This window comes from Bufo bufo, chromosome 4 (assembly GCF_905171765.1).
Source record: "Bufo bufo chromosome 4, aBufBuf1.1, whole genome shotgun sequence".
Taxonomy (NCBI): Eukaryota; Metazoa; Chordata; class Amphibia; order Anura; family Bufonidae; genus Bufo; species Bufo bufo.
In genome coordinates, this window is record NC_053392.1 from 256740199 (window position 1) to 256753384 (window position 13186).

A 13186-nucleotide genomic window follows, 5' to 3' on the forward strand; every position below is an offset into this window, starting at 1 on the left:
CTCTACGTTGTGGATGTGCATGGAGTGTAAGAAGCGGGCACTGGCTTTGCATTACAACTGACAACCGGCCGCAATGACCGGGATCGGTGATTGTCGCAGTCAATAGCAACCGTGGCATCTGGGAAGTTAAACAGAGGGAAGGGTCTCCCTCTGCCATCTGATCGGATCACCCTACAAGTAATTTTCACAGGTATGGTAAATTAAAAGATACCATAAAATTATACCTGGGGGCAACGAGGGCAGACTGGTTTTACTTACAGGTACCAGGTGACAGATTCACTGTGAAAAAGGTTTTAAAGGGATCTTCTGATGCGTTTCCTGAGCATGGCCTGGCTCTATAGTGCTCTGTATAGAACGCCTACCTAAACTACCACAGTGCTGGTATTGCCTGGCACAGATAGTTGTGTCTGAGATTCAGGTGCCCAGATTTTCCTTTTACTCCAGGATGGACGCACACCCTTTATATGATAGAGCCATTCTGACTATTTCAAAAGGATGGAAAAAAAAAAAAAAAAAAAAATGCTCAAGTGTTACATTTCAATTCACACAGATTATACCATATTTCTCCGTTTAGCTTTCTCAGGACCTTACACGTATAAAACAGCACTACGAGCAAAAGATGAAAGATTTGGTGGCAAACAAAGTGGGAGGAGTAGAGATCCAACAGTTAAAACACAAACATGAACTCAAGGTGATGTAGCCGAGATTCTAGCTCCTCATTTAGCGCATGAACAGTACGTCCTCCTAGACCCCTCGTGTTACACCATTCTTTACCTACCTCTGTTGTGCTCTGTGATTTAGATGCAGAGACTGATGAAGGCTGCAAAGGAAGGCACAAAAGACGGACTTGAGAAAACGAAGGCTGCTGTGAAGAAGGGTCGCTCCTACATCCGAACAAAATCTTTTGTTTTGCATGGTACGGTCTATTAACTCGTTGAGATTCAAATGACACGGCTTGGAGAAGCTGCCCCTGGGTGCTTCCTGTGAAGAGGACATGTATGCTAATATGGTCACCTCTTAAAGGGGTTGTGTCACTTCAGCAAATGGCGTGTATCATGTATTAACGTTCTCTACAAGGCACTTATTAATGTATTGTGATTTTCCATATTGCCTCCTTTGCTGGCGTGATAATTTTTTTCCATCTTATAACACAATACTTGTATCCAGGGGTTTTGACCACCCCGCAATCCAGCAGCGGTGGTCATGCTTGCACGCTATAGGGAAAAGCGCTGGCCTCCCTGGTGGCCGGGACCACGGGTGTACGTGTAGGCTGGCGCTTTTTCCTATAGTTTGCAAGTACGGCCACTGGTGATAGTTTGTAGGGTGGTTGTAACTAGGCTTGAGGGAATAGACCTTCAGATAATAGCTCCGAAGACTACTTGTGCAAATACTTATATTTTAATGATGTATCTGTACAGCATGAAAATGTATTGGCTCCGTAGACCCAAAGTATTTGAACGAATTGACTTCGGATCTATGATCCAAAGGTCGATTCCCTCAAGCCTAGTTACAACCACCCTACAAACCATCACCGGTGGCAGTACTTGCACACTATAGGACAGGGATGGCCTACTTGTGGCTCTCCAACTGTTGTAAAACTACAATTCCCACCATGCCCTGCTGTAGAAACATAGAAACATAGAATGTGTCGGCAGATAAGAACCATTTGGCCCATCTAGTCTGCCCAATATATCTGAATACTATGGATAGCCCCTGGCCCTATCTTATATGAAGGATAGCCATATGCCTATCCCATGCACGCTTAAACCCCTTTACTGTATTTGCAGCTACCACTTCTGCAGGAAGGCTATTCCATGCATCCACTACTCTCTCAGTAAAGTAATACTTCCTGATATTAGTTTTAAACCTTTGCCCCTCTAATTTAAAACTGTGTCCTCTTGTGGTAGTTTTTCTTCTTTTAAATATGCTCTCCTCCTTTACAGAGTTGATTCCCTTTATGTATTTAAAAGTTTCTATCATATCCCCTCTGTCTCTTCTTTCTTCCAAGCTATACATGTTAAGGTCCTTTAACCTTTCCTGGTAAGTTTTATCCTGCAATCCATGTACTAGTTTAGTAGCTCTTCTCTGAACTCTCTCTAGAGTATCTATATCCTTCTGGAGATATGGCCTCCAGTACTGCGCACAATACTCCAAGTGAGGTCTCACCAGTGTTCTGTACAGCGGCATAAGCACTTCACTCTTTCTACTGCTTATACCTCTCCCTATACATCCAAGCATTCTGCTGGCATTTCGTGCTGCCCTATTACATTGTCTTCCCACCTTTAAGTCTTCTGAAATAATTACTCCTAAATCCCTTTCCTCAGATACTGAGGTCAGGACTGTGTCAAATATTCTATATTCTGCCCTTGGGTTTTTACGCCCCAGGTGCATTATCTTGCACTTATCCACATTAAATTTCAGTTGCCAGAGTTCTGACCATTCTTCTAGTTTTCCTAAATCCTTTTCCATTTGGCGTTTCCCTCCAGGAACATCAACCCTGTTACATATCTTTGTGTCATCAGCAAAAAGACACACCTTCCCATCGAGGCATTTTGCAATATCACTTAAGAAGATATTAAACAAAATTGGTCCCAGTACAGATCCCTGTGGAACCCCACTGGTAACATGACCTTGTTTTGAATGTTCTCCATTGACTACAACCCTCTGTTGTCTGTCACTCAGCCACTGCCTAATCCACTCAACAATATGGGAGTCCATGCTCAATGACTGCAGTTTATTGATAAGTCTTCTATGTGGGACAGTGTCAAAAGCCTTACTAAAATCTAGATATGAGATGTCTACTGCACCTCCACCGTCTATTATTTTAGTCAACCAGTCAAAAAAATCTATAAGTTTTGTTTGACTTGATCTCCCTGAAGTAAACCCATGTTGTTTTTCATCTTGCAATCCATGGGATTTTAGATGTTCCACAATCCTATCCTTTAATAGGGTTTCCATTAATTTGCCTACTATTGATGTCAGACTCACTGGTCTATAGTTGCTCGATTCCTCCCTACTACCTTTCTTGTGAATGGGCACGACATTTGCCAATTTCCAATCTTCCGGGACGACTCCTGTTACTAATGATTGGTTAAATAAATCTGTTAGCTGTAGGCAGTCTGGGCATGCTGGGAGTTGTAGTTTTGCAACAGCTGGAGAGCCGCAGGTTGGCCATCCCTGCTATACGAAATGTGTGGAGCCAAAGTATTCAAACAAACCGACATCGGATTTGTGACCTGAAGGTCGATGCGCTTAAGCCCAATCGTAACCCCCGGAAAGTGTATAATGCGATGGAAAAATGAATGAAGCCAGCAAACAATACATTAGTAAGTGGCTTGTATTCACTTTCTCTACTTGATAAATGTCATTTGCTGAAGTGAGAGGACCCCTTTAATGGTATATCTGTTTAGTTATGAAGTGATAAATGATTTGCATAACAGTAATGTCTTTATGCTAGTTGATTGCTAGCACTGTGTGGAAGCTGTAACAGGTCTGTTCACACATGTCATCTGCAGTAGCAATCTGAGGCTGGCATTCTGCCATGGATGTGCCATTTCATCCTGCCTTTAAAGATTCATAGGGTGCACTGTCTTACTGCCTTCCTAAGCTTCCTTAGGTTTCTTTCACACGTCAGTGTTTGGTCAGTGATTTCCATCAGTGATTGTGAGCCAAAACCAGGACTGGAGCCTCCAAAGAGATGAGGTATCATGGAAAGATTTGTACCTGTTCTGTGGTTTTGGCTCATGCGCCAGTCCCCAGAAATGTAATGGCACATGCACAGGCAGAAGGGTGCCTCTTGAGCAACAGGGGACAGCCCCTCACTGCTCAAGAGCTCTTTCATTCAGTCATCTCTACTTCAGGATATCCATAATATTTCAGTTTGGAACTGACTATGCAATGGGAGGTTTGCAGACTGGAGTATTTTTTTAGGAAATGGCTCAAAGTGGGTTAAACAATAAAAAAGTCATATTTACCTCACCGACCTCCTGCCTCTCCGCTTCCAACGCTTACCAGACCCCCACTGGTCTCTGCTTCCTAGTCCTGTCTTAACACTCAGAGGCAGGTGACCGCCGTGGCCACTGTTTGCCTGAGATTGCTTTTCCTGTGTGATGAGATGAGACCAGTGGGGACCCAGTAAGCTTGGAACCAGAGTTGCGGAGGGTCGGTGAGGTGGGCATAATTTTTTATTTTTTCTCCCAACCCACTGTGATCCTTTTCCTAAAAATGTCTTACCCTCTGGACACCCCCTGTAAGCATTGAAAAGAATGACGTACAGTCGTGGCCAAAAGTTTTGAGAATTACATAAATATTGGAAATTGGAAAAGTTGCTGCTTAAGTTTTTATAATAGCAATTTGCATATACTCCAGAATGTTATGAAGAGTGATCAGATGAATTGCATAGTCCTTCTTTGCCATGAAAATTAACTTAATCCCAAAAAAACCTTTCCACTGCATTTCATTGCTGTCATTAAAGGACCTGCTGAGATCATTTCAGTAATCGTCTTGTTAACTCAGGTGAGAATGTTGACGAGCACAAGGCTGGAGATCATTATGTCAGGCTGATTGGGTTAAAATGGCAGACTTGACATGTTAAAAGGAGGGTGATGCTTGAAATCATTTTTCTTCCATTGTTAACCATGGTGACCTGCAAAGAAACGCGTGCAGCCATCATTGCGTTGCATAAAAATGGCTTCACAGGCAAGGATATTGTGGCTACTAAGATTGCACCTCAATCAACAATTTATAGGATCATCAAGAACTTCAAGGAAAGAGGTTCAATTCTTGTTAAGAAGGCTTAAGGGTGTCCAAGAAAGTCCAGCAAGCGCCAGGATCGTCTCCTAAAGAGGATTCAGCTGTGGGATCGGAGTGCCACCAGTGCAGAGCTTGCTCAGGAATGGCAGCAGGCAGGTGTGAGCGCATCTGCACGCACAGTGAGGCGAAGACTTTTGGAAGATGGCCTGGTGTCAAGAAGGGCAGCAAAGAAGCCACTTCTCTCCAAAATAAACATCAGGGACAGATTGATCTTCTGCCGAAAGTATGGTGAATGGACTGCTGAGGACTGGGGCAAAGTCATATTCTCCGATGAAGCCTCTTTCCGATTGTTTGGGGCATCTGGAAAAAGGCTTGTCCGGAGAAGAAAAGGTGAGCGCTACCATCAGTCCTGTATCATGCCAACAGTAAAGCATCCTGAGACCATTCATGTGTGGGGTTGCTTCTCATCCAAGGGAGTGGGCTCACTCACAATTTTGCCCAAAAACACAGCCATGAATAAAGAATGGTACCAAAACACCCTCCAACAGCAACTTCTTCCAACAATCCAACAACAGTTTGGTGAAGAACAATGTATTTTCCAGCACGATGGAGCACCGTGCCATAAGGCAAAAGTGATAACTAAGTGTCTCGGGGACCAAAACGTTGACATTTTGGGTCCATGGCCCGGAAACTCCCCAGATCTTAATCCCATTGAGAACTTGTGGTCGTCCTCAAGAGGCGGGTGGACAAACAAAAACCCACTAATTCTGACAAACTCCAAGAAGTGATTATGAAAGAATGGGTTGCTATCAGTCAGGAATTGGCCCAGAAGTTGATTGAGAGCATGCCCAGTCGAATTGCAGAGGTCCTGAAAAAGAAGGGCCAACACTGCAAATACTGACTCTTTGCATAAATGTCATGTAATTGTCGATAAAAGCCTTTGAAACGTATGAAGTGCGTGTAATTATATTTCACTACATCACAGAAATAACTGAAACAAAGATCTAAAAGCAGTTTAGCAGCAAACTTTGTGAAAACTAATATTTGTGTCATTCTCAAAACTTTTGGCCACGACTGTACTTTCGACCACGTCTGAATACTGAGAAGACATAAAAAGTCAGCAGTCAGTATGCAGCAATAGTGGCATTCCCTATGCTGAATGTATTCATACACGGTAAAGTAAGTATGCTTTAGGCGTCAGACATGCAGGCAGCCACATGGCGTTCATTACACACATTTCTTTTTATTGTAAACGTATTTGCTCCAGCATGTAGTAGATCTGCTCCCTGCTATTAGTTGCAGTCTATTTTTTTGAGCCTTTAGACGTGTGCATTCTTTGGTTCTACTTGTACACATAAGAACGTTTTTGCAAAGTTATATTGGATAAAGCTAATATGTTTTCTTTGGATTTTAGACCGTAAATCTGTTTGTATTGAGGATGAAGAGTTAAATTTATTCATCGATGTGGACTGTGTGCATACTGAGGCCATCATGTCCCCAATGCCAGAAGGACTAACCCAGCAGCAGGTACACCATTCTCTGAATACTTATATAATAGCGCCATTGGCCTGAATTATACAGTATGTCTATTGTATGTAGTACGTAATTCTACCATACAGTGCTGACTTTGCATTGTTTTGTTGAGACCGCCATCTAGTGGACAGTCTAGTCTATGATGTAGAGACGCAGGCTAAGGCTATGTATACATCATGTTCAGCCCTACGTTTGGCCAAACTTAACCTCAATCAGGCAAATTTAAGTCCTATGGATAAGAGTGTGGTTCTAGCCTCCATCAAGCTTGTGTAGGTTGGTATATCTTTTTCCCCTCAGATTGGTGTAGTAGGCTGCAGATTGTCATACAAAGGAGTGAAGCAAAAAAGTATAGCATGCTGTATGTCTTTATTTACAGTAGGAGCCTCTTGGTGATTTTATTTACACCATATACCATGGGATATTTGCAGCCTCCTGAGGCATGCTCTTAATGTGATGTGAACTCTGCCCAAGCAGTACGTCATTAGGAGTAAGGTTACATTCACTCCGTATCCATTGTTTGGTTCGGTGGGACTGTTAGAAAGGGGGCAGCAGGATGATACCACCATAGTCAGCGTATGCTGTGTGCTGGGAGAATTTCCTGGCAGTGCACCACAATTTAGAAGCATATGATTTATTGTACTAGAAGATTACATAAGTTGTTCTGCTTTTAAACATCTTTTATTCTTGTCCCTGGATCCAGCACCTCCGTCACTTTCATTGTTCTGTTTCTATGAAGGAACAGAACAATGGAAATGATGTCGAAGGTGTAGCAGCAATATGAACCTGGCCTTAGCTAGCCCGTTGATGCCGTATCCATCCTTTACCAGGTCCTGACTGACCTTAACCCTTTCACTACCAAAGTTTTTTTCGTTTTTACGTTTTAATTTTTCTTTCCTTGAGCCATAACTTTTTTTTTTGTATTTCCGTTCACATAGCTGTATGAGGGCTTTATATTGCGGGACAAGTTGTACTTTCTAATGCCACTATTAATTATGGCATAAAATATAGTGGGAATCGGTAAAAAAATTCCAAATGGGGTGGAATTGAAAAAAACAAAACATAATTCCTCCATCGTTTTATGGGTTTTGTTCCCACGGCATTTCGTTTGCGGCAAAACTGACCCATGTCCTTCATTCTCTGGGTCAGTACGATTACAACGATTTATGTCTAAATAGTGTAAAAATAAATGTAAACTTTGTTTAAAAAAATAAGTTGTTTTTTTTACATCACCATATTCTGACCCCCATAACTTTTTTTTTATACTTATGTCTACTGAGCTGTTTAGGGGCTAATTTTTTGCGGGGCAATCCGTAGTTTCTATTGATGCCATTTTGGAGTGTGCGTGACTTTTTGATCACATTTTATTTCATTTATTTGGGTAAGAGAAGCAATGAAAAAATTGCAAACCGGCCATTTTGACCCTTTTTTTTTCTGTTATGCCATTCGCCGTATTGGAATTTTTTTTCCATTTTAATAGTATGGGAGTTTTTGGTCGCGGTGATACCTATGGTGTTTATATTTTATTGTTATTTAGGTGTTTATTTTTTAATGGGGATGAGGAGGGGGTGATTTAAACTTTCTTTAAATATATTTTTTAACTTTTATTTTTTCATTTTTTGTGATGATTTTGAGGCTCATATACAAGCCTATAAATTATGTTTTTTTAATTTTGTTCTATCAGGGATTTTTAAAATGCGATTTAAACTGAATATTGCTTATTTCTTATCCTGGTCTGCTAAAATAAGAATTGCAGCATGAGCACTTTCAGCCTCATCAGCGAGGATGAAAGTGTTCAGCGCAACTACCGATGCCTCAATTGGCCGCACGGGGCATCGGTAGGATGCCTAGGAGCTTGAGCTTCCAGGTTTTTGCGCATTTAGATGCTGTTATCTAACTTGATCACGGCATCTAAAGCATTTAATTACCGCGATCGGCATTATTGCCAGTCACGGTAATTAGCAGCAGGTCTCTGCTGTTTGAAACAACAGAGATCTGCCGGCCATGGCGCCCGCTGCATGTGCGAGTGGGCGCCATGTTTACACATTGCTCCAGCGCTGTACATGTGTAGCGAAAGGGTTAAAGGGGTTGTCAGAGTTATAAAAAAAATATATATAGCACTGTAAATCTGATGCTAAGCAATATATACATAAGCTAAACAAGTTTTGGGCAAAAAAAATATTTCTATTTGCTAATTTCTCTGGTTATCCTCTGGTTCTTTTTTTTTACCTGCAATAACAACAATCTCTGCCCCTCCCCCTGCTCTGCAAAGCGAATGAATAACCGTGCTGCCCTGAGTGACATGTCTGCCTGCTTGGATACTCAGCAGCATGTTGAATGTGTAGCACTACAAGTCCCAGCTGTACAATGACACTGCTGATACACACAGGATCTTCCCCCTACCTGTTCTTGTGCAATGCTCTGCAGAACTCCTCCATTCTGTCAGCTTTGTGTCTGTAGAATAAGGAGGACAGATCCTGTGTCTCTTCACTGCCTGCAGCTCCTAAGGAAAGCCTCCAGCCCTCTCTGCTGCTGAAGGGTTTAAAGTTTCCTGAAGAATCCAGGGAGAGGGAAGACAGCAGCAGATGGCAGTGCAGGGGACGTGGCCAGCACAGTGACGTGTGGTGCACAGACAAATCTGCTCTCTCAGGCTTGTGCACGAAACATCATCAGAGCAGGGAGAGAAGCTGACATCACAGGTCATGTGACCCTCAGTGAAATCTGAGAAAGGGGCCACGGCAGATGAAGTAAGTGCATGGTAAAACCCTTACATTTGCCTAGTTAGAAACATACAAAGAACAAAAAAATAACTCGGACAATCCCTTTTTAAGGAATGCCTTTTCATTTCTTTACTATGAATGCCCTGATTTGTGCAGAAAGTAATACAAGGTTGGAGTTGTATGTGTACACTCTCTGAATTAGGGTGCATTCACACAACTGTATGTACTTTGTGGTCTGCAAAATGAGGATCCACATAAAATACGATGATGTCTGTGTTGGATCCATTTTTTTGTGCGGACCCATTGTAACAACACTTATTCTTATCCACCAAACCGACAAAAATAGGACATGTTCTAACTTTTTTGCGGGACTGCAGAATGAACATACGGATGCGGACAGCACAGTTTGCTTTTTTCGTATTTTTTGCGGCCCCGTTGAAATGAATGGGTCTGCATCCAATCCGCATCGGCTGAGCGGGGGCTTCCAACGATAAATATAATTTTTAATTTTGGCATGGAGGGGCCGAGTTAGTGATGGGCAAGGCAAGTCTCTGCTTGTGTAAAGGCCCCCCCATACACATAAGTGTATTGTCAGCTGAACCTGCAGATAAAGGCAGGTTCGGCCAGCAGTTTAATACTGTATATATGGGCAACTCTTTACTCTCTCTGACAGATGAGGTCAGTAAGGAGGAGGGTAGAAGGGGATCAGGCAAGATAAATATTTTCACCCAATCCTTTTGCTCTTCCGGGAGATAATTGGTTGTTAGAAGTGTCTGGTAGGTCCTTCTTCCCTCTCCCAATTGAATACACATTTGGCTGAGCCGAACGTATATGTGTATGATGGGAGTTGTGAGGGAATCGGGAGAGCTAACTGTCGGCCGACGACTTTTGAGTGTGTATGGCTGCCTGTAAAGGGGTTGACTGGTTTTCTATAATAATGACCTATCCTCAGCACTTACACCTGCTCACTGCTAGCAGGTAAACGGTGAAGAGCTCTGTGTTCTCTGCAAACAGCTGATCAGCGGGGGTGCTGGGAGACAGACCCCCGCCGATCTGATACTGAGGATAGGTCATCAAGATTGATATAGAACATATCAAGATTGTGGGCTCTTATGGGCAGAGACCTCTCCAATTGGAATGTGCCACAGCATATGTTGGCACTATATGAATAAAGATTCTAGTTTTTATAGCGCACCCCTATGTACTATATTAGGAAGTGCCAGCACTAGACCTGCTCTATGCTCTGAGGCCCTTCTGTTTTCCCTATATTTAGTATAAATATGCTGCCCGCTGTGAGGGTATAATTGCCCTAAGGGTACTTTCACACTTGCGTTAGAGGATTCCGGCAGGCAGTTCCGACACTGGAACTGCCTGCCGGATCCGGAAATCCGTATGCAAACGGATAGCATTTGATTTGTTACCAGATCCAGGTGCGGATCTGTCTGGCAAATGCATTGAAATACCGGATCCGTCTCTCCGGTGTCCTCCGAAAAAACGGATCCGGTATTTATTTTTTCCACAGATTTAAAGGTCTGCACATGCGCAGGCCGGGAAACCGGATCCGGTTTTCCAGAACACTTGGTACCAGTCCGACATTAATACATTTTAATGGAAATTAATTCCGGCAAGTGTTTCAGAATTTTGGCCGGAGAAAATACTGCAGCATGCTGCCAAATACCGTAAGAGGGACTGAACTGAAGACATCCTGATGCATACTGAACGGATTGCTTTCCATTCAGAATGTATTAGGATAAAACTGATCAGTTCTTTTCCGGTATAGAGCCCCTAGGACGGAATTTAATACCGGAAAACTTTAGCGCTAGTGTGAAAGTACCCTTGAATACATCAGTCACCAGTTTCCAGCTTTCCATGTATTTTTCCTCTGTCTCTTGAGCTCATTCCATCACTCCCCCTGGTCCGCTGGCCATGTAACACATTGCTTTGTAGTTCTGTCTGTGCCCCTCCAGCAGTAAACGGGAGCCAGATGAATGTGGCAGCACATTTTCTCCTACAAAGCAGTCTGAGTTCAGGCTGGCACCCCTACACTATTCTGTGAAAAGAAATCAGCAATGTTGTTCAGAGGCCTTTTACTCCTGGACTTGGTTAAGGACTGCTAGTTAGGGGCCTCCAAATACAGTAGACCTATGTGCTCCATAACTGGGTGCAGAAATGTTTGCCTCGTTACTCTCCTGGTGGATTGACAACCACTGTGGCATTTATTAGATTTCCCCCCAGCATTAGTAGAGAGGTGCCATATTAAACCTTTTCATTCCAGGATAATTTTCCCAGTTTTGAAGTATAAGATAAGATATTGTCCACCCCACAAAACCATTATATTTTCTGCACATTGTTAAAATGCCACCCAGCTTTTTATAATCCTGGGCGTCTTCCTGCAATTTTGCATCAGACTAACATTTTTTTATTTTTTTTTTAAATGCATGAAAAGTCATGTTTCTGGCTAAAAGTCTCAAGACGCAAGCAGAATCTTAGAATCGTGTCGTGTATCTGCCTGTATATGCGGCAGTTGTCAGTCATTGGCGAGGGAGGTGGGAGAAAACAAGCAGGCGGAAGAACCCTCTTCATGAATTCAGCAAACTCATAAGTGTATGCTGTCCTGATGTCGGCGGCCCGTGCCTGGCGCTGTCTTGCTCCCCGGGCACGGGCATTGATCCACTTACTATACTGCTGCTGATTCTGTCCCACCAGACCTGCTGGCACTTCTTTACCCGCCATTAGTGTGTCTGGCCACCAGTATTCCACCGCAATGTAGGCCGCAACCTGTACTTGCTGGGCAGCCCTCATCTCTCTGTAGGGTGTGTGTGCTCCCCAGCTCTTAAAGGGCCAGTGTGTGCATGTGCTAGTCTTCACCAGGCAATGACTGGCAGCCCTGGGGTACTTAAGGCACCTTTCCCTAGGCAACAATAGGTCATCTAGCTTACTAGTCCCTGTGCATTATTTGTTGTCTGTCTGTGTACGAACTCCTGGATTCTGACCCTCTGCCACCTAACCCATGCCTGCTCACCGTACTAACTCTGCAATGCTTGACCTGACCTTTTGGATTGTTTCTCGGATTTGCACAAACTGCCTGCCCTGACCTTGGCCTGTCCCTGACTACGAGTTTTGCCTGATCTCTCTGTACTATTTGAGTGCCTCTGACCTCATTGGTTCAGAAGTCAACCACACCGCAGCTATTCCAGGAGGTAGCAGCCTGGTGGTTCCCCTGCAGTGAATTCCAGATCCCTGTATAGGGGTTCAAGGGTGTATACCAGGGGACTGCCAGGATAATGCCCTTGGGAGTAGCCCAAAGTCAAACCGATTGGGTGACGCAGCTGTATTCTGTTTATTAACCAAACCGCACAATTGTTTGGGCCAATAATACAGTGGACCTGACCCTATAGTATGCATCTCCTACATAGGGTAGCATATTCTAGTAACAGATACGCTTTAAGCTAAATTTTATATAACCCCACTAAATCAAATAAATATAAACGTTATAAAAAATAAATAAAAAATGTTTAAGGGTAAACCACCCATCCATCAGATGATGTTATCGATATGACTGTGAGCTCCTATTTCCAAAGTAAAGGAGCACGAGATGCCCTATGGTACAATTTGGAGCCATTTTGGCCATGGGAGTTATGAAGGATCTGCAACATACTAATCTATTGTGGCTGTCAACAATGTAAGGCTACTTTCACACTAGCGTTCGGAGCGGGTCCGTCTGATGTTTCATCAGATAGATCCGCTCCTATAATGCAGACGTTTGCATCCGTTCAGAACGGATCCGTCTGCATTATAACTTAGAAAAATTTCTAAGTCTGAAAGTAGCCTGAACGGATCCGTCCTGACTTTACATTGAAAGTCAATGGGGGACGGATCCGTTTGAAGATTGAGCCATATGGTGTCATCTTCAAACGGATCCGTCCCCATTGACTTACATTGTAAGTCTGGACGGATCCGCTTGCCTCCGCACGGCCAGGCGGACACCCGAACGCTGCAAGCAGCGTTCAGGTGTCCGCTCACTGAGCGGAGCGGAGGCTGAACGCTGCCAGACGGATCCGCCTCCACTGAGAATGCATTACGGCTGGACGGCTGCGTTCGGGGCCGCTTGTGAGCCCCTTCAAACAGAGCTCACGAGCGGACACCCGAACGCAGGTGTGAAAGTAGCCTAAGCGTGACAGGAT

At 43.6% G+C, this 13186-nt stretch overlaps 1 protein-coding gene across 4 annotated transcripts in view; it reads left to right on the forward strand.

Annotated features, from left to right (window-relative positions):
- Positions 1–13186, forward strand: part of ARHGEF10 (Rho guanine nucleotide exchange factor 10) — a 197701-nt gene that overhangs the window by 74911 nt on the left and 109604 nt on the right. For 3 of the 4 annotated variants that reach the window (XM_040428536.1, XM_040428538.1, XM_040428537.1), the window contains 3 exons: positions 575–691; positions 802–916; positions 6167–6279. In XM_040428536.1, the coding sequence (XP_040284470.1) occupies positions 575–691; positions 802–916; positions 6167–6279 (345 nt within the window). The remainder of the gene's footprint in view (positions 1–574; positions 692–801; positions 917–6166; positions 6280–13186) is intronic. The other variant, XM_040428539.1, reaches the window with a different exon arrangement.